At 47.8% G+C, this 22,131-nt stretch overlaps 1 protein-coding gene across 3 annotated transcripts in view; it reads right to left on the bottom strand.

The window, feature by feature from the left end:
• Positions 1-22,131, bottom strand: part of Cad99C (cadherin 99C) — a 269,869-nt gene that overhangs the window by 90,913 nt on the left and 156,825 nt on the right. For all 3 annotated transcript variants that reach the window (XM_075687059.1, XM_075687060.1, XM_075687058.1), the window contains one exon: positions 5,111-5,197. In XM_075687059.1, coding sequence (XP_075543174.1) covers positions 5,111-5,186 — 76 coding nt within the window. In that variant the 5' untranslated portion in view covers positions 5,187-5,197. The remainder of the gene's footprint in view (positions 1-5,110; positions 5,198-22,131) is intronic.

Genomic DNA, 22,131 nt, shown 5'->3' on the forward strand with positions numbered 1-22,131 from the left:
ACGTTGCCCATGTATGTCCTTGAGGAGAGGCAATTAAAGTAGAACTGAAAAGAACGAAGCCGAGTGTCGGGACCTAACCAACAAGTCGGGCAGTGCCGACCCCTCCATCTCTTCCACCGCCAGCCTCCAGTCACGCTGAATGACCGCACTGATCAGCTCGAACCTGACAGCACAACTCTGGGCCGTCCAGCGAGCCGAGGAAGCCGCTTCGAGACAAGGTCTCGGAACCGCGTCCCACTAAAAAGACGCCGGACTCAAATCTTGTTGATTTGAAATAAAAGTTTACGCTCTCTCGCGGAGATTCTGTGAATCACGAGCGATTTCGTTTGCTGTACTTCCTTATCTCTTTACCTTTAGTGATTTCCGCCTGTTCATTTTTTCCCCCACTCCATGCGCCGTATACATGCATGGACTCCCCCGTAGCGTCGCGCAGCATTTCGGTCGTCAGAATAATAACGATATATCGCGGCTTCTTGCTGGTTCGACCACGTGGCGAACAGTGGGTAGAGAACCCTGCGTAGAGTCCGATGGAACAAAATATATATTTACTCTGTCTCGTTAAAAGCGCGCAACAAGCTCGAGTTGGCCTCATACGTAATCGGAGGCCCAATTCGTAAAGTTGGTCCGCGCAAGCGAGATTCGCCATTGTCTTCAAATCCTACCTCTGGCTCGCCGGCTAGTGCGCGGGTAAGATTCGGCAACAGTCACCTCCCCTTCAGCGAAGCAATAGGGATGTAGGAATGGCGAAATGTAGCAATCGAATAAAATGCGAGTATTCGAAAATGTATTGGCATCCAGTTTTGAAACAAATGCCGAACATATATTCCTGCTTCCGAAAGCAAAAAAAAAGAAGATAGAATATAAACATCGAGCGGCAGCGTAGTATACAAAAATACCTTATTTCTTGCAACAATATTTCAGGTCCGCGCTAGACTACAAGGCGCTTGCAAATGAGTGAAAAGTCAATGCTTGCAAAAGCATACAGCAAGTACTTGAAGAGGCCATTTTGCTACATGCACCTTACATACCTGGTCGTTTTCACCGTTAGAGGTGGGCTCAAATGTTCTTAGTAGCCACGCACGTTCAACAAGAATCGAAAGTTCGAAGCCAAATATCGGTCGCGAATCGAATAATTTGATTTAAATAAAATCGTATTTGGAATTTCGAATATTGTAAAACTGATATACTTGCATCAGGGACAAGAAATTCGGCAGGGCAGGTGATCTGCAGCCAGAGGCGAAGCTTGACAGATACTTCTTGTTCCTCTTTTTTTTTTTTTTTAATATGGGAGAAGAGAGAGGCGCCGACGGTTCTAGTGCAATAAGCCGTGCAATTATCTTTTCATGCGCTGCTCTGTGACGGGACGCTTCGTTCACTTGCGGTGCCCTTTCTTGGGTGTAGTGGCAAGCAACTGAAAATCCATCATTAACTTCTGAACTATGCCCTTACTACGACCAAGGTGCATCACAAACTGGCCTGCCAGGACGGTGTCATGTGATTTGCAATGTCAAGAGCATTCTGAAATTGCTTTATATGTTTGCTCTCGAGCAACGCTTGGAGACCATTGGCGCCGCGAATTTTTTTCTTTCTTTCTTTTCTTTTTCATCAATGTTCGGTCATGCCAGCTGAAACCACGTGCTACAGCCTATGTGCGCGTGCTCGACGAATACAATGTATGTATGAGTACGTTGTAAAGATGTGCTATAAGACTTTTTTTTTTTTTGCTAATGCCGTAGTTTCCATAGTCTTTCTCGTGGCTTTACGTAGCAGTTCCTTTGAGCTTCGTCATGTACTTGGTCCTTGGAGCAGCACTGGTGTAGTGGTTCGCTTGCAACGAAGACGTTCTTAGTTATCCTCCCGGACACAGACCACGACCATCTGTCACAGTGTGAGCGTGCGTATGTTGTATGCACACGTACAGTCCCAGCGAAAAAAGGTTAGCACAAGCGACTGGCGGCCGGAGCGGCAAAATAATAATAATATTTGGGGTTTTACGTGCCAAAACCACTTTCTGATTATGAGGCACGCCGTAGTGGAGGACTCCGGAAATTTTGACCACCTGGGGTTCTTTAACGTGCACCTAAATCTACGCACACGGGTGTTTTCGCATTTCGCCCCCATCGAAATGCGGGAGCGGCAAAATCGCGACGCGCGGCGCTGTTGTTCCCGAGCCCGCCGATGGCGAGAGTAGCGGCTAAATAGAGATAGCGGCTCAAAGCTTCGCTCACACCGGTGCGCACACTGCATGGGATCTGGAATTTCGGTGCGGTTCGCATTATTTGAGAACGTCACCGAGTTCGCGGTAGGTCTGTCTGTCTGTCCCTATCTAACCTTTTCATGCCAACTTGGGTGACTGAGTGGTCTTTAATGGGTAAAGCATCGGGTAAGGAGCATCATTCACGCCAAGTTGGGTCGCTCGGGATGTGCCGCTCTTCAATGAACGTCTTTGGCGTCAACTTGGGTCACTGCGGGGCAGGTATGTGCTACTGCATAAGTGTCGCTCTTTAATGAGAAAAGAAGTTCTTTAAGCTGTCTCCGGTGCTGGGAGAAATCGAGCCCGCGTCATACATATTCAGACGCAAGTTACCTGCGGCACTTCGCAGCGGCGCCTCTCGTTGGCGCAACGTGTCCAGAGGGAAGCGCGATAGAGGAACCCGACTGCAGTACACGCCTCGTGCATGACACGTTTCGGTGGCGGCGGCACTACGGCGTGTCGCTGCATTGCTTCACTGCTAATAGCATGACGTTGGCAGTCATCCTGCGCTGGTTTCTGCCGGAATTTTTTTCTTCTCCTCATCAGCATGATGACAGGTTAGCCTACTGAAGAAAGGCACAACGACAACACCCATTTGTGAATCTTTTGAATAGCTATCACCACGAAAGATGAGTTTACCAGACCTATGTAAACGTGTCAGGCCTACTCAGACTGCGCAACATATCCTAAGCGTTGGCCAATGGGTGGTTTAGCACCTGTATTGCCAAACATCCTGTCACATGCACTGCACTGAGCGTTGGCAGCAGCAGCGGCGTTCAACAATGTCAAAGCGTCGCCAAAAAAGAGAAGTGAGAGCGCTGGCCCGACACGTGCTGCTGTGTACCTTTCCTGTCCACCTTACCACAGTGAGCTCAACGCGACCGACGTGAACAAAACACCGCAACACAAACATAGTTTTGTTTGTGTTCCCCTTGTTTCGCCTTCGTCCCCCTGTTACTGTCGATTATCAACTCGACCAAGCCTCTGCACTGGTAAACTTTCCGAGTCAGAGACGGCACTATACGGGATGTACCCGGTGACTCAGGCATGTACCGCACCGGTATGGACGTTCGTGCACATGGTTCCTCGAGTACAGTCGTGGTCGAGAGAGCGCGGAATGCAGACATCGTTTTCCACTCCCCCGCCTCATCTGTGGCCGGATGCGGGTCCCGTTGCGAGAGTGAGACGCGTACACTTCCATCGCTGCGCCGAGCGAAACGACCTTCTCCGGCCGGCGCGGCCAAAGACCGGCCGGCCGCGAGCCGTGCGGGAAGGGAGAGCCCCGCATACGGCACGACCGTCGCGCGCGCCCATGCAAGGTGTCTGAGCGGCATCTTAACGAGTGGAAGAGTCGCACGAGGAAGTGCACGACGCGAGAGGGATGGAGTTTCTTCGCTCGGAACAAAGGCTTCCTCATTGTCCCCGCCAGGGCGGGCCCTCCTCTCCGGCGTTGCTCCCGCCGTTTGACTCCGGCGACGAGTGCGGGCGTCTTTCTTTGTCTCTGGGGTTTGCTTGCGCAAACTCGCCCGGTGCTTTCTTCTTTTCCTTGTGATCCACCTCCTCCATGTGGCGGGCGTCGCGCGGCTGTTGCCGGAAACATCGACGCAAGAAATGCACCACCGTCTCCGACGCGTGGGAGGCGCCGCCGTCGCTCACTTCGTCGGGAGGCTAATCGCGTCCCGTAACGGTCCTCCTGTCGGCTGTCGCCGGCTCAGCGGTCGACAAACCGGAAAGGCATAAGTTAGACGGGCCTTAGAAGCCGCCCAGCGCGACACCGTTCTGCGGCATAATTACGCGTCGCATCGATTGTTTCCCGACTGGGAAACTATCCGCCCGTTTCCGCTCGCGCTGCAAGTCCGTACCCGGCACGCGCTCTCTCTCTCATGCCGCACTGCAACGCAACCACGTTTCTGTTACTGAACCTCTCTTACTCTCTCTCTCTCTCTCTCTCTCCTATTTTTCGCCTCCTGGCGATATATAGCTGCAGGGGCACACGCGAGCAAGAACAAAAGCTGGACACCGCGGCGCCTCGTGGTGTTGGGCTGAAGGAATTACTCAATCTTTTCTCCTATTGCTGGCAACAAGGCAATTTCGCTTCTCTAAATATAGACCAGGAAAGCTCGTGGCCGTCTCTCTTCGGCTCTCGCGCGTATAAACGGGAGCTAGAAAACATTGGCTCGCGACGGGGCGTGTGTCCCGCACACAGTGACGCCGTTTCATAACCTCGTGTGAATACGGTTCCTGTTGATTTGGTCGGATGAATTCCGCCATGCATATGCGAACCAGTGCGTGAAGTGAGGGCTCGCCTAAGAACTTCGAACACCGGAATGCCTACTTCCTTGCTGAGAGAACGACGTTGTCTAGAAGGAAAGTTTGACGTCCGTGTAGCTCGGATCGGTAAAGCAAGAACACTCTCAAAGCGAGCCCTCCTGAGGACACTGACAGCGGCAGAAGATATAGTGATACAGTGCACGTACAGTTCCTTTTCACGCCTTCGTTTCCTTTCTTGTCTTCTCATTCTTCCCCCCCCCCTCACTTATACACACACACTTCCCTTAGAGGGTAGTCAAAGGGACATTTTTCCTGGTTAACCTTCCTGTATTTCATCTCCTATTTCTCTCTTTTTCTCTTTATGTCTTTCTCTCTTTATAGGAAACAGCGCGATGGCTGTTGGGGCGCCAGCAGAATTGCGTTTTCTGACAACGTTCTCTATTGATCGTTGTTTTTGGCTTCTCCACAGCAACGCATGCATAACAGACCAGAGCGGAACGAAAAGAGGGAATAAAGTTCGTAGTCTGCTGAGCAGTGCAGAACCAGAGACGCGTCATGACGATGAGTGTGCACCGGGCTTCTCACCTGCGAGCACGCACGGCGTGAGGCAGAGGAGCGCCAGCAGCAGTGTCCACCACCGCCGCCGGCATTTCCTTGTCATGCTGGGGGACCCTGAAAAGAAAGGAAAAAGAAACGAGCTCGTTTATACGCATTATACGAGCGTGTATGTACGCGCCTGCCGGTCTTGCAGCCCCACTAAGGCAATAGTGACACTTTGTGACGCTGTGGGAATCTCTCAATAAAAGAATAAAGAGTATTAAAGCAGTACTGACATAAACTTTCCAACTTTTGTTTTCCGAAATGAAGATACACACCCTCAAACCCCTCAAAATATACTAGCAAGCATCAGAATGCCTAAAATAATTCACCATAACACATTTTTCTACGAACCGGTTTTGGTACCTAGTAGGTGTACGCGTCACAACACCGTAACCGGTTGAATCATTCCGTTGGCTCGCTTCGCAGGCGTCATGAAAGGTTCGATGACTCCTCATGCGAGCGCCGCCATGCAGAACAAGCTTGCGCAACATTTTTTTTATTTATTCTTCTTAATTTTATTTTTTTTCATGAACAACGCGTTTATACCTATCATTATTGCGACACGACGTCAGCAAAATTTCTCGGTGTCATGACGTCCCGATAATATCGATGACGCTGGGTTCGGCATTTCGAGACAACTTCAGCATCAAATTAAGATGTAAAACTTGCAAAATGTCATTCGCTTGCATGCGACACTAGAGTTTCTGTAGCTTGAAAAATGGGCTTCAGTCCTCTTTGAAGCGAGGCACAGCACCGGGGTGGGGGCCAGACAAGTGGGGTGCTGGCGGGAAGCCCGAAGTGCACGTCGGCAAGAAAGAAATACCCACCACGCCAACTTATACGACGACGCGGAAAGTCGGCGAGCGGACCGCGTCTACGCGCGGCCATCGAGTGAGCCAAAAGAGGAAAGAAAACACCGCGATATAAAGAAGCGGTGACCTTGTTGACGCCGTTCTGGCTTTGCGTTTGTTTATTTGTTCTCGTGTAGTCACCACTGGCTACTCGAGCTGGGTTCAAGCGTGGCACTCAATGCTGCGCACCGACCAGGCGCGATTCTGCCAACGCTATCGAAATGGCGTTTTGTAAGCAGCGTTGCAATTGGAGCGCCCGCACGCTCTCGCATTTGTTACAGACACCGCTGATCTGCGAGCAGAATTACAAGTACTAGCATCGACACCGACTCAGGTGATCCATGAAACTACTCTTGCTACGTCATTTTCGAGACCACTGCGAGCATCAAAGAAAGACTGGCACGTGTCATCGTCATTACGTGCATCATGCCCTGATACCGTTAAATTTATTGCTATAAGCGTACAATATCGGCCTTTGGCAGAAACAACTGGGCACATACGTGTACGTATACTACTGAGAGATATATCAGATGATAGATAAGAAATTTCTGTCTGGCTGACAGCCTGGGATGCCACTGCAGATGTTGGGTGCAAGATATGATGTACAGTCAACTACGAAAGTTTACGGACCACGGGATCTCAGAAAACTAAATTTCTGAGCAGCATGTAACAGTAGTCAGAAAAAGCGAATAACACAATGTTGTTCACATATACCGGTAGAGGCAGTAAACGCGAATACTAGGTTGCGTTGTGAGGGTGCGCAGATATTCAGCTTTTTCTCAGGTTTCGTGTTCCGTAAAGTTATGCGGTTGACTGTACACGGTGACCAGACAAACGCACAGACACACACACGTACTGTTCATGAAGTCTCATTAAGGCCAGCAGTGCTGAAAGAAAAAAAAATATGAGAACTGCTTTCGTTACGCGCAATGTGCAAGCAGTGTTTATTCAAGGGCCACGAATCTCCCGCAGTTGCAAGCTTAGTCATGGTACAAATTCCACGCAGCCTCCAGAGTTTGTCTGCCTGATGAATATCGACTGCAGTCGCATCAAACATGCTGCAAGTCCCCAGGAACACTGAGCAATGGACCTAATACTGAAGTTGTTAAACTGGAATAGGTGATGCATTGTGCTGCTGAGGAAATATAAATATCGTGAGTGCACGTGGCCTTCTTTTCTGCGGCCATCACCATATTGGGCTCACCGATCACAAATTCTGTAAAAACTAGCAAAAGTAACCGGTGCAATGTGACGTTGCCGTGCACTGCTTGCCTCAAAAATTACGTTATTAATGCTGTATTCATAGTTTTCGTCGCGAATCAACTAATGCGGCCTTGACCGTTTAATGACGTCTTGAGCAAGTATGCACAAAATATTGGCGACTAGGAAAAGGCAGTATACCACAATCCTAACATTTCGTCATGAATTATCTCGATTTGCCTCGGCCCGTCCTGGCTTCCAACGCTCCAGGGAAGTTTTCGCCTATTGCCCGAATAACGAGACCGCTTTGGGGCAGCGATGTTTCGTTTGGGCCCAGCCACAAGGATTCAAGCGAACTCGCGCTCTGCGCATGCGCAGTGACGGACGCTCAGCTTGTTAAACGCAAAGTGCGCAAAGCCGCTTGCGTACGCTATTTCTAAAGCTCTCTAATGACTCCCAGTGTCCGACCCTCCGTAGTTGCTTAGTGGCTTTTGCGTTGCGCCGCTAAGCATGAGGTCACGGAATCTAATTCCGACCGCGGCAACCGCATTTCGATGGCGATGAAATGCAAGACACGCACGCGTACCTTGCATTTGGGTGCACGTTAAAGAACCGGAGCTGGTAAAAATTTATCCCGAGTCCACCCTACGGCGTGTTTCATACTCAAATCGTGGTTTTGGCACATAAAACGCCAGAATTAAATTCAATAACTCCAAGTGGCCGTCATTCTTCACAGACAACTGCAACTTATTACCTTGCATAATACCCGCGACACGTACGCGTCGCACATGTCCGTTTCAGCAATGATTACAAGTATGAACATTTCAGCTGGCGCGCTCATAAGCCACTACTATATGCGTAAGTCAACACCTTGGCGTCCTGATACTACATTGCTCACTTGCGGTTGGCTCCTCTATACACGACACACTACCGCCAGGCCTGGACGCGCGACGTTTCGACACTGAAGTAGATACAGCGCAAAATAATTGTATACCTAATCAATATGTTTGTTTATCTATCTTACCTTGCCTTTAATGTATACTGTACCCTCACAGATAAGTTATTGCGGAAACCTTCAAGCTGCAGGAAGTTTCATGAAAGTGAAAATTACCATATCCACCCGAAGCAAGGTGATAGCTTCAAGCTACTCTCGGCTGGATGATGATTTTGCCTTTCACTTAAGTTTCTGTAACAAGCGTTTTATCTTAAATGGACCGAAAGCTCGTCCCGCCCCGAAAATCTCGCAATTTATTTATTTATTTATTTATTTATTTATTTATTTATTTATTTATTTATTTATTTCAATGCTGCCGGTCTGCGTTCGAGACCATAGGCAGGACTGGGTTACAAATCCAATACATGCATTGAATGCATACGAATGACTGCAATAAGATACGTAAACAGCGGCAAAGCTCGCAAGAGGAAGCTTAGTGCACATACTGTACCATAAAGTTCCAGAGAATATACAGGAGAAATGCGACGGAAATGACAATCAAGGCTCACGTACATTGGATCAATCTCTTATGGTTTCTATGGCACGTAAGTAAGACGATACCGTCGGGAATTCAACAGCGGTGGGAAGTGAATTCCTGTTAGTTATACTTCTTGGAAAAGAAGAATATCAAAATATGCTGGTGTTACATGCGAGTCACCTTTTTTAAAATGACAGGTCCGTGTGGGGCGTCGGTTTGCGTCACTTAGGTATGTGTCCTTCCTAAATCCTAATTGTCCGTGGTAGAGGAAATAAAGAGGTTTCATTCGCTCCCGTTATCGCCTAATTTCTAGCGTTTCGAGGTTAGCGTTTTCTAAGAGAGCTGTGGGTGATGCTTGCCAACTGTATTTGTTAGAAATGAACCTGATTTTCTCTGTATTTTTTTTTCCAATATTGAAATGTTTGTTTGCGTGTGAATCCCATGCAGCTGCACAGTATTCTAGTAAAGGCCGAATAAAGGTTTTATATGCCAGAATTTTGATTTCTTGCTCACACTATCCAAGCTCCTTCTCAAGTATCCGAGCTTTTTCATGACCTTCCTTTGGATATACAATCCAAACGGGGACGCGGCCCTCACAAAGCCCCACACATCGGCCCTTAGCTCCATTCATCTCTCACATTACACAAAAACCAGAGTTGCACTAATGAATGAAAGAATAAAAAGATAACTCGAAGTGCATTACCCTCGAAAAAATTCTCGAGATGGATCAGCTCCGGTAGATATTGACTTAAACTTCACAGTGCCATCAAGTGCCGTAAAAGTTTCAAATAGAGAAACAGATAAATATGCTAGTTTTCGCTGCTGACTAATTTCTTCACAGCAGTCGTGCTTGTAGTTCTACGCGTCTTATGATATGTAGTCGCTGTAGAATTTTTCCTCGGTAGTTGTTTTCTGTATACATATAAATGAACCCCGGGCAGTGTCAATCATAGGAATAAGAAACGCTTCGGACACTCATACTACACGCAGCAAATTCGCGCATTCTTTCTTTTTGTCTTTTTCCTTGAGCGCTGTTAACCTAACTCACATTTGCCTAACTGAAATATGGCCGAATCTTGACGCATCTAATGACACGCTAAAGAGCGCGATGGTGAACCCGGAACAACTTAGACTGCCCCTGCGACCGATAAAACTCGCACGCGCCAGAATCCCCAATCCGAAGTAGACGGGGGGGGGGGGGGGGGGGGAGGGCATTACAACGGCGCCGCGGCATTTCCCTGCCGACGCCGTAGGTGAAACAGCGGGTCTCGTGGGTCGGCGCCAAGGAGGTCATCATCCTAGCTCGGCTACGAAAGTTACTAGTGAGAACTCTGGCGATACTGCGTACGTTATCTATAGCTGCAAGCATGGCGGTTAAGTCAGCGAGAAATTGCTGGCTGCAGTATACGCGGATTTGCCTATAAATTTCGTCCTTCTATAGCTTCGAGTGGCACTGCGGCGTCGCAGATTGATAATTTTCGACAAAATATTGCGTGCGTTGCAGAGGCAACAGTTCGCCGTGATTATGTATCCACGCCTATTCTGAGTGTTTTCTCCGTTTACAAAAAAAAAAAAAATAACAAACAAAAAAACAGAATTGCTTAGAAATGCGCGCCAATACAGGCAGCTACAGCGTATAGTAAATGAACTCACAAGAATGTCATTGTCACGACGATTAGAGAAATCCACTCACTAACCATCATTCCCATTGTAGCCGAATGACCGCAACGTCCGAATTGCCTGTAATAATTTTATTGCATTGGAGACCCTGCGGGCGACGACGGCATCCGCGCGGCCGCGTGCCTGTGCCCGCGCACTGCGTTTCAGAGACGCGTCGGGCGCGCCGCGGAGACTGAGAAAAGAAAAAAGGAAGGAGCGGTAGCGCTGCATTGCATCACTACATTGTCCCAGGCGTCGGCGGTCAGGAGCGAGCGAAGTGGGCCGCGCCACCGCCTCCGCCGTTGCACTGCGCCACGGAGAAAAAGCGAGGCACTGCATTCCGCTTCACAAAAGACGACGCCGTGTACGCAGTCACTGCCGTGCTTCTTTCTGGGCGGTCGCTGGAAGTTTTTCAAGTTTTCGAGTCTGGAAATGTGAAATTTATTTTCGCAGTTATGCGAAATAACAGCTCGCATCTGGGCAAGCATATACTTGTGAGCGCGGCTGGGCAGTATACGAAGCATCGTATACAGGCACGATATTTAATCGCGAGTAATGCGTCTAAATCTTTTTCAGATGCGGCCCCTAAATTATATATATAATCAGGCGACGATACACGTATAAGGCATATCAACTAATGAAGATTGGTATAGTGCAGAAGCAAATGTACAAAATTGTGGTAATTTACTTTCCGTGGCCCATGACCTTTACTATACATTAGTGCGGAGTACGGATTTAACCCCTCGAAGTTAAATGGAACATAGAAAGAAAGACTTTTTCCATAATTACTATATATTGCGGGAATGAAAAGTGCCTCACCTTTACGCAGCGTTCCTTGTTTAATGCGGAATTTTAAAGACATCGGGAAAATTCGCGTTCTTATTGCGTGGGCGCGCAGCCATCCGACGCGCATCCTTATTCCCGCTGCGTAGGAGCGTGTCAGGATTGGCCCCGCTGCCAGCGAGAGCCTGAATACGTGACGATTCAGCCACTAATGGGCACTGTGACGTGTCCGTTAAGGCAACCATACCTTTCACTAAGTGGTGCTCGACTGCCGTTTTAGCTGCTACAGGGGCAATTCCAATGCGCGCCATGTTGCCGCATGAAGAGAGCTTTCGTTACGTGTTCTGCTACATAGAGACCAAGAGCTCAGTGCCAATCGTAACGCTGACTGTATGTAATCTGCCAGCTGCAATTGCGAAAGCCTGAAGTCGCGTAGGCCTCAGGCGGCACAAGCTTTGTGGAAGCTCAAACGGAATTCACAAGAAAATCAAAGGTGAAAAAGAAAACGCACCGCTCTTTAAACTCTGCTGCTCAATCTTCGCCACCCGCTGTGTAGAAATGGGCACTATGTCACGCGACAGCATAAGAACCTGCTTTATACGGCTTTCATTAGTCCTCAAATGTTTACTCTCGCTGAAAGCTGCTGTTGTCACTGTTGATATCACCTGATAACATACGCGGCAAGTGACATTGTAACAAGCCACTACAGCATCTCATTTACATCATCATCATCAGCAGCAGCAGCAGCAGCAGCCGGAGCCTGTTTTATGTCACTGCAGGACGAAGGCCTCTCCCTACGACCTCCAATTACCCCTGTCCTGCGCCAACCGATTCCAACTAGCGCCTGCGAATTTCCTAATTTCGTCGTCCCACCTAGTCTTCTGCCGTCCTCGACTGCGGTTCCCTTTTCTTGGCAGCCATTCTGTAACGCTAATGGTCCATCAGCTATCTAACCTGCGTATTACATGTCCTGCCCAGCTCCTTTTTTTTTTTCTCTCTCTCTCTCTCTCTCTTAATGTCAGTTAGGATATCGGCTATACCCGTTTGCTCTCGGAACTAAACCGCTCTGTTTCTGTCTCTTAGCGTTATGACTAGCATTCTTCGTTCCATCGCTCTTTGTGCAGTCCTTAACTTGTTCTCAAGCATCTTTGTCAGTCTCCAAGTTTCTGCCCCATATGTCAGCACCGGTAAAATGCACTGATTGTACACCTTCCTTTTCAATGATAATGGTAAGCTTCCAGTCAGGAACTTAGAATGTCTGCCGTATGCGCTCCAACCCATTTTTATTCTTCCGGGATTTTCCTTCTCGTGATCAGAGTTCCCTGTGAGTAGTTGACCTAGGTAAATGTACTCCTTCACAGACTCTAGAGGCTGACTGGCGATATTGAACTCTTGTTCCCTTGCCCGGCTACTGATCATTAACTTTGTCTTCAGCATATTAATCTTCCCCCCAACTCCACTATTACACTCTCTCTCTCTGTTAAGGTCCTCAATCATTTGTTGTAATTCGTCTCCAGTGTTGCTAAACAGAACAATGTGATGTGCAAAGCGAATGTTCCTGACCGTTGATCCTTACTCCTAAGCCTTTCCAGTTTATTAGCTTGAATACTTCTTCCAAGCACACAGTGAACAGCATTGGAGAGATTGTCTCCTTGTCTGACCCCTTTCGTTATAGGTATCTTCCAACGTTTCTTGTGGAGAGTTAAGGTAGCTGTGGAATCTGTGTATATATTTTCCAAGATATTTACGTAAGTGACATGTATTGCTTGATTACGTAATGCATCTATGGTGTATCATCGATAGATTGTCTTTGTTCTTCATTTTGCTTTTTTGTCTTTTTTGCTGTTCAGGGTGATCCATCTCCACCAATACACGTTTCTGTTATACCGTGTGTCCCAGCTAAGGTTAGCCAAGCCGTCCAACAAAAAATAAAAGATGTTAAAAACATACTGTAAGATACAATTATAAGACCTACAGTGCTCCGACGTCGGTGGTCTGGCGACCGAAGGTCTTAAAATTATGTTGCGACATCTCTTCTTAATCTTTCTTTTTCTTTGAACACCTTGGCTCACGTTAGTTGGCGCGCCCTATATATGACCATGTATCCGTGCAGCTACGCAATCTTTCTGTTTGATTTTTCTTTCCCCCTAAAATACTACAAAATGTTAATCAGAGCCTAACATTTGTAGGTATTATTTGACTAAGCGAGAAGGAGTGACTGGCACCACTTATGATGCTAAACATTTTTACACGTATATATAATAGGCAAAAAAGGAGAAAAAGAAACCTAACTTCAAATGTAGCGTTACCTTTTCGACACCGTCTGGGCGAGATTTTTTTTTTTTTTTTTGATGAATAACCGATTTATTCACAGCAACTGAGGTTCAGCACAGCCCTGCAGGCACGTGCTTGCCAGTGCACGATCATTCGCTGTCACTGCGTGCGTCGTACGCGAAGCGAATGACGTTACGGCTATGAGGTGCACTGAAAGCAGAATCGAATATTGAATGCGCATACGGCGTCCTTGAGACGGTATCGAACGGTGCGGGCGAGAGGACAGTACGGCGTATGGGAAAATGGCGTGGTAGCCAAGCGGATTTGCAGCACGTCTGCAAAAAAGAAAAGAAAAAAAAGTAGAAGAAAGCAAAAGGGCGGAGCGTGCCAGATTTTTCAACTCCCTCCAGTGAATTGGTATGCAGATTTCCCTAAAGGCAGTCCCACCACCGCGCGGTCTTCTCTAAAGCTCCCCGACGTGGAGCCGAACTGTGCCGCTGGGACGACAGGCCGCGTGCCAGCGAAAAAAAAAAATATCGCTCTTGCGTTTTTTTCACGCTGCTTCCACACGCGATCAGTGCATTGGGCCTCGTCTTTCACTCAGGGGCCGTATTCGCAGCCTCGATATTTCTTTTTCTTTTTTTCATTTCTTTTTTTTTTTGCACTCGCTCTGCTCACTTTCCAAAGCGCTGCCTGCTGCCCGAGTGAGGATATGTTTACGTCTAAATATCACCTTCCGTTATCCACGCTTCCCCCCCCCCCTCACCTCACCTTTTCTCCTCCCTATTTTATTTTGAATGGCGGAATTGTCGTTGCAATCTAGCCACGCAATGCAACGGGGAGTTACGAAACGTGCTTTCTTTATAGATAATTTCCGTTTAAGAATTTCCAAAGCCCGCGACGTAACGGCGAACTCTGAATCGCACGGATGTGGGAAAGTAGTAACGTGTCTGTCATTGATTAGCTACGAGTCTTATCCAAGAAATGAAAAAAAAGGGAACATATGACAGACATAACGTTATGTCCTCGCTGCACTTTAAGATACGTCACGTGTATTCTCACGTACACCGTTCGTTAAAGCAGCCGCTTTGTTTGTGGGTCTCTCTGATGACGTGAAGCTCGATTACACTATAAGCTCGACAGTGACACACCCCAAAATCACTCTACAAAGAGCGAGAGAGAGAAAACCTGTTATTAAGTCGTTTATTGTCTGCTGGCATATCTTACGCTGCAATTCATACTCCGTGGTTGCGTGAGCTACGGAAGACGACACATTTCAAGTTGTCATGTCATCTCATCTCAACATCTTCTGGCCGCTTTACGGAAATGTCACGACAAACCATTTGCATGTTCATGTAGACCTAGATAGAAATCTTACACCTAGAAGAAAGAAAGAAAGAAAAACGGTCTCACTTTCTTTGTAGTGCTACGGCACCAACGTATTAACGTGGCAAAGATCTCGATAAAATTTGCAAAGCGAAGCTCTGCATACGCCGTTTCGAGCCAGCGTTGAACACCTCCAGAAGTCTGAGTAGCGTCATCCATAGAGGTGCACAGAATTCCGAGGTACACGTTTTCAATACAAACTGTTTAACTAGACTTCGAGTACTGCACACTGTACTCTCTAAATCACGACGAAAGAAGCAAGAATAGAAGCGTTAGCGTTTTTTTTTTTCCTTCTTGCGTTTCATTTCCCGTTTATTTTTATTTATTTTTATATATTTTTTATTTTATTTTAGTGGCACGAGCATTGAGTGACCCTCTTGTTTCTTGCGCACCACTCCCGGTTCACCTCCTGAGACGACCGGGGAGGAAATTCAATATAAATAAGAAAAGTGTTAAAAAACACAGTACAGTACAAAAATCATGGGTTTCATTATATATATGATATCAGAGCATAAGTTTATTTACAAGTTGAGTTACTGAAGTGTCTGGAATTATTAGAATTAGTTAGAAGTCACTCATTACCGCCCACCAAAGCACAGAATCGTAGACTTTAGTGATCCGCCACGATTTTGGTGAGTGACACAGCACCTAGCATTGTATAGAAAGAAACCTCTTGTAATCAAGCATTGTGTTTTGTTCATATTAATGGCTGCGTTTTGTTTAATTCCTATGTACCACATTTTCTTTTGTACCACTCCCCTCTATAATGCCTGTGGCCCTGAGGGTATGCTAGATAAATAAATAAAATAAAAGTAAATAAATTGCTGGAAACCCGAAAGTATAAAGCGGAAGTAATGACTTCACTAATGACGTCACACAGAAGAAGGTGGTGTGATATTTAACCAGCTAATTAATGGAAAACAGTTGCCTCCGAGTTCGGTCCGTGCGTTGCGTTCGCCTAAAGTTAACCTAAAGAACACCAACGCCGACGTGCGAGTGCCACTAATTAGTTTCTTAAGAGACACCTAAGTCAAAGATTAGGGTCGCTTACCATTTTTGTCGATGATCGTGTCACCGTGATAGAAACCTACAGATATGTCCAGGTCGGTCCACTCTTAGATGGAACACGCGAGCGCGTGGCTCATGCTCCGCGCAGCGCCATGTACGGTCAGCGACGAAAACCGAGCGCATGCGCGAAGCTTCGCAGGCACGGCGCACCCCGCGCGTCGTCTGCTGCCCCCCATCGCTCGCCTGAGCGCGGTCATCTTGAGCCGCGGTTGCGATGAACGCGATCGAAAAAAGCAAAGCCATCCGGATGCTAAGAGCATAGAAATGATCAAGCTTTCACAACGTTATAGGCGACACGAAGTGCTGCTTTTCTGGAGGAAGCTTCGCGTCAGGACGTTGTCGCTCGACAGTCCGAAACACATTCACTTCGTGCATGGAGCGTGGCGACTGACTCAACGAAACCAGTGACACCGCAGTTTGTTTTCGGCACTGTTGCGAGCGGCATGTTCCAGTGATGTCTGGCTACGACGCCCTCAGTCTGTCGAGTTGTTGGAAGATACGAAACGCCGTGTAACGCTACCGTTGGCGAATCAGGAAACGTGAATGTATCGTGAATGTAATCATTCGAATGTATCGCTCTTCCTGAATGATAGTGAGGGAGTGACACTAATGTATATAAGCAAATACATACAGAAGAATTTGCAGTTACCGACGGTGTTATGAATGCGTTTCCAAGTCCGCGGAATGCTCGCGCGATACGTAGCAGAGCGACGTTATTCGGCGTGTCCGAAGATACCGGTCTACGAAACATAGTTCAACCGGTTCTGCCGCTGCTTATTCGCATTCTAGGCTTCTGCAGTAGAAGTGAGTGTCATTATGTGCTTTTTAGTTCTCACGGATGGCACAACACTAAATGTTTCCACTTAACGCGGATGCAATTCGGAGAGCACTGCAGACATGTTGCGCTCGCCGCTTATGTTGCCGGTAACGGCACTGATACAGCCGTATAGTTTACGATGTGAACGTGAAATTAGAGGCAAATGAAAAGAACGTGAATAGATGTACCTGCACAAAAGGTTCTCTGGGTTCGCGCTACGACTCTAACGGGCACTTTATTTTGCATGAACGGCGATCTGCGATTCGCGCCTGACATGACTGATACCGCAAAACATTGAAGAGAGATGAAAAACAAGGAACTCACGAAAAGACAGACAGCATAAATCCAGGAGGAGAATCCTCAAGAAATATTCGCACGAAGTTCTTTAACAAGCGGCGAGACTGGCGAATTCAACTATCGCCGATTGTTCAATGAACTTGACGGCTCAGAAAGTGCTTTGCAGATGGCGTAACTTGGAAACCTGCACTGGTCCTCATCTTTTCCTAATAACATGATATTGTGGGAGAGGTTTCAGCGCTTAGGTGGCAACGACTGTACTCATTGCCGCACGGCTAGAAAGATAGACTCAAAGAGTATGTGTACGCATACGATGTTCTGCACACGAGTTCCGGAAGCCACTTAACCTAAGGCAGGAAAACGCACAAGCATGTAAAAACATGCAACAGTTCCAACAGTCAAGAAAAAAAAGTACTTATAAGTGTCCGTGGAAACACACAGTTGACAGTTTTGCAGACGCGCGGCCCATAACTACACAGCCTACCACATAACTACGTATATCATAGTTTAACCAGCTTAAACTTTCATGACGAATACGTGCTTCGTTTTCTCTAGGGCACGCGAGGATGCTATCGTGCCGATGAAGCCGAGGCACAGCAATATTATTATCGGCTCACGCCTAAAAAACAGGGCATCGCCGCTGGCGTATACTACACTATATGTACACGCGACCGGCGGTCAGTGCCCATTCAGCATAGGCCTATCCACTCTGTGTGAACGCGAGCGCCGACCTTTGTTTCCGGTCGTCTCGGTTTTAAATCGGACCTTTTGTTTTGCCGAAGCGAGCCGTAATTCGAATGTCCGCCCCTCTGTAGACTTCCTCGTATCCTGTGCACCACGCCACACTGAGCTTAGCTCCGTGAATAGGCCACCGCGCAATGCGAACACGTCGCGCAGAGAGAAGCGAGCCGGCCGTCGGTCTTTGTGAGAGTGCGTCCACCACACTGGCGCCCCCCAGTTGAACTCGGAAAAAAAAAAAACTCAAACCGTGCTCTTTATTTCTTCTTCATTTGCATTCTACTGGCAGGCTTCTTTGAAATACGCGCTGCTCCAGCCCTTTTCTCTCTCTCTTTCCCTACCCTGCGACTCTGTCTCACCCTGCTGCCCCCTCCTCCTTCTTCACCTACCCTTCCCCGCCCCTCTCGCCTGCACAATGTCCCGTAGCCACCGGCAAAGCGGTGCCCGCGCGCTGCCGGACGCGAGCGCGGATTATAAACTGCAGCCGCAATAATAAAAAAATGGCGCCCGGACACATCCCGCCCTTTTTTGCGGCCGCGGGGCTGGCCCGTCAAAGGGAGAGGGCGGCGCGCGTTTTAATTAGCATTCGCCGGGCGCTGCGCACCGACTGAAGGCGACGACGTGGCGAATGTTTGACCCCCATAGGGCAGTATTATACGCGGACCGTCGCCGACGTGGGCGCGCATTGTTCGCCCCGGCGGACCTTGCATGCCAAAGCGTAGTGATCTGCAACTGCCCGGGCATGGCTCTCGTCCTACACACACACGCACACGCACACACACACACACACACACACACACACACACACACACACACACACACACACACACACACACACACACACACACACACACACGCGCGCGCGCGCGCACGCACGCACGTACGCACGCCCACACACGCACGCGCACACATAATGCGCTGGGTGGTGCCGATGTCGGGGGGTCGGTAATTTTTGCTTATCGGGGACGATTAATGTTTACCAGGAATCAACGGCACTCTGGCCTTAAACGAGGCAAGAGTTGATAGAAGGCCAGCGCCAGTAGAGGACGCGAAAATGTCAGTGCCGAGTCACGCGCAAGCTTGTTTTTGTCCGAGACAAACCTGCCAATCACTATGTCAGCGAGCAGTGATGTGTTCTAGATTAGGTATCATTTACGTGGCTAAACGTGGTAAAAAGGAAAGAAAAAATAGGCTAATCGAACCAAATGCAGATAAGAAGGCGTCCTCGTTCGCTGTCCCATGTCAGTAGCGGTTTAGCTACTGTTCCGTCTCCCCTCTGCCTCGTTGAAGTGAATGTGAGGGGGGCTCAGAGTGGCAGGTGACGTAGTCACACCCACCTGGTCCGCTACTATATCGCAGGAGAAAGCTCGAAGCCGAACAGGAAAAGTATGTAATGGGAAGGTCACTAACGTTGATTCTGATGTTATATTCGAAATAATTGTGCAATGAGCAAATAAGATACAGAACTAGAAATTAGTATGAAGGGAGTGAAGAGGAAGCAATAGCAGTAGACATAGGGGAAAGAAGAAGCAATACCGTTGAATATTACGATAATCATGGGAAATTACGGACTCCCTTTTAGTTTTTCTTTAATTTGCTATATGTAGACTGTAATAGCAGTGTATGCAACTGCAAGTGTTCTTTTTGTGCGTGTGTTCTTTTTTTGCATTAAAAACAGTGAGGATGATTGAGATTTCACGCTAAAAGTTCGTAAGGCTTATACTGTAAGCTTTGCTCAGACGCATACATGAAGTTGATGAAAGTAGTGAGAGTAGCGCGATAGAGAACAATTCCATAAATAAATGAAAAAATAAGCAGCAACAGAAAGTACACGTTGAAAATTTGAACATACGTACGCGACAAAAAGAACTACCAATCACAAACACGCTATAAAAACATCAATGATCAAAACTGATTCAAGAAATAATTCAATTTGACAAACAAAAACTCTACCATTAGAGAAATCGACAACAATAATTCGAAGTCAATTACGCCTCTATAATGTTGAACACTTCTCGAATCTCTAACACTGTAGGAAAACAAAAAGAATCTTTGAACTTGTCGCATATCGTGCGACGAACGGACGGGTACACTTGCCATGGTTGTTTCTAACAGCCTGTTGGGACGGCTACATCACCTAATTATCGTCCTCAGATTTTTTTTTTCGCGATAACGTAAAAAGAAAGTGAAAGCAAGCAAACCCTTTCTTTGCAGCAACTGTCACAAACCAGGGCACATTGCTGCGCAGTGTAACAAGGCAAAGGTAGCAATTTTATCGGTAGGTTGCAATGACGAGAACATGAAGCTGCTTCAACCATTCATGCGCGACCTTGAGGTAAACGGGAAACCATGTCGCGTACTGCGAGACTCCGCGCTACTATGGACGTGGTTCACAGCTCTTATGTGGGACCTCAGATGTTCACGGGTAAATGCGCTTAGATTAAGCAAGCTGTAGAACCTCACAGTGCATGTATTCCGGTCGCAAAGGTATCCACTAAAGATCCTTTAAGCACATTTGAGACAGAAGCTGCCGTATCGATCGCCTACGTTTCCTCCGCAGTACCCTTACTTGTTCTCAAGTAGGTTGGCCCAGATTCTGCGCGAGAAAGGGCTAATGTTCGGGAAAGCTAGCGTGATGACATTGATGAGATGGGAAGCGCGTGAGTTGACTGCAAAAGCAGTAGCGGAAACAGCACTAACTTAGGTGGATGGCTGCTCGGAACCTCAGAAAGCGGAGATCGAGAATGCCGCCGCGTTCGAACCACAGGAGTTTGGACCTGCACAGGCAGAAGTCCCGGTAGTGGCAGCAGCCGAGTTATTTAAAGAGCAGTAGCCAGATTTGTTTGCAGCGCCTACGTCGGAAGGCCTACAGCGGCTGTTAGAGGTAGACAGTTCAGCCTTGAAGTCCGAGCAAAACAAGGACCCCAGCCTGCGGAACATCCGAAGCAACCTAAACGACGGTGTGGCACGGAAAAACGTGAATTTTTATGAGAGAGACGGCTTGCTGCACCGAAAGTATGCAGATCGCAGTGGTGTCACATTGGACCAGGTGGTCGCGCCCCAGGCTTATAGACAGGATCTTTTGCACATGTCGCACAGAAGCTCTTGGGCTGGTCACTTAAGTGTCAAGAAAACGAAGGATCGACTATTACAGGGGTATTATTGGCAAGGTTGTTTCCGCGACGCACAGAAATTAGTAAGAACTTGCGACACATGTCAGCGAGTGGGGAAGCCGGTTCAAAAGGCAAGAGCGCCGATGAAGCTAGTGCCAATCATCACTGAGCCCTTTCGCCGGCTCGTAGTCGACACAGTCGGCCCACTTCCAGTAACAGCCTCGGGATACCGGCATATATCCACAGCGATTTGCCCCGCTACTAAGTTCCCCGAAGCGATCACACTTAAAGAACTTAGTTCAGTGGAAATAGCTAATGGCGCTCCTCCTGATATTTGGTTGGTTCACCCGCCGAAGTACAGCACGACCAAGGCACCGTGTTTACTAGTGCCATAACCATGACCTTTCTAGAACGATGTGAGGTAAGGCTCATTCATAGCTCAGTGTATCTATCATCCACAGACCATTTCCGTAGAGTACACTCTATTATGACGCGCGAGTTAAGGGCGTTATGCTTCGAAAGGAAGACAGACTGGAAGCGGTACTTTCCTGCTACAATGTTTGCGTTGAGGACTACGCCGCATGAAACAACCAGTTTTTCGCTTGCAGCTCGCTGCTATCGCCGCTGCGCATGCTCCAGGAATCATGGGAAGGACGCGGGGAAGACACAGTTGTGGTTTAATACGTACTTGGGCTACTGGAACGCTTAAGGAAGTCACAGAAGTTGTCAGAAGAGGCCATCGCTAAAGCCCAGCATAGGTCCAAGGTGTATTACGACCGTACAGCCAGGACCCGCCCATTGATTTGAAGTCGGCACTAAAGTAATGGTTCTACGACCATCACAGAAAAACATGCAAGCTCGAGCTGCAGTGGGAAGGTCGCGCAAACGTGGTTCAGAAACTATCTACACACACTACGTTGTAAGCTTGCCTGGAAAGCGGAAGATGCAGCAGGTTTATCACTGTAATCTGCTGAATCCTTACAGGGAACGGGAAGCAGTTGTATGCATGGTGGTAAACGTCCCCGAAGAGATTTCGGTAGAGCTTCCGGCGCTCGTGTCAGTCACGAACGGAAAGGCTAGGGAACTAATAAGGGAACTAGTCTCTAAAGCGCACCTGAAGCCTGAACGAATGACGGAGTTGCAGGAAATCCTCCAAGAGTATCAGGACTTATTTGCGGATAAGGCAGGAAGGACATTGGTTCTTACACACGACGGAGCTAGTATACGTTCAAAGTCTTACCGAGTGTCACCGCGCCAACGTAAGATTATGGATGCGGAAGTGAAAAAAAAAGTTCACTCTAGGTGGGATCGAGCGTTGCGTGAGCGATTACACCTCGCCTTTAATCTT

This window comes from Dermacentor variabilis, chromosome 1 (assembly GCF_050947875.1).
Source record: "Dermacentor variabilis isolate Ectoservices chromosome 1, ASM5094787v1, whole genome shotgun sequence".
Lineage (NCBI taxonomy): Eukaryota > Metazoa > Arthropoda > Arachnida > Ixodida > Ixodidae > Dermacentor > Dermacentor variabilis.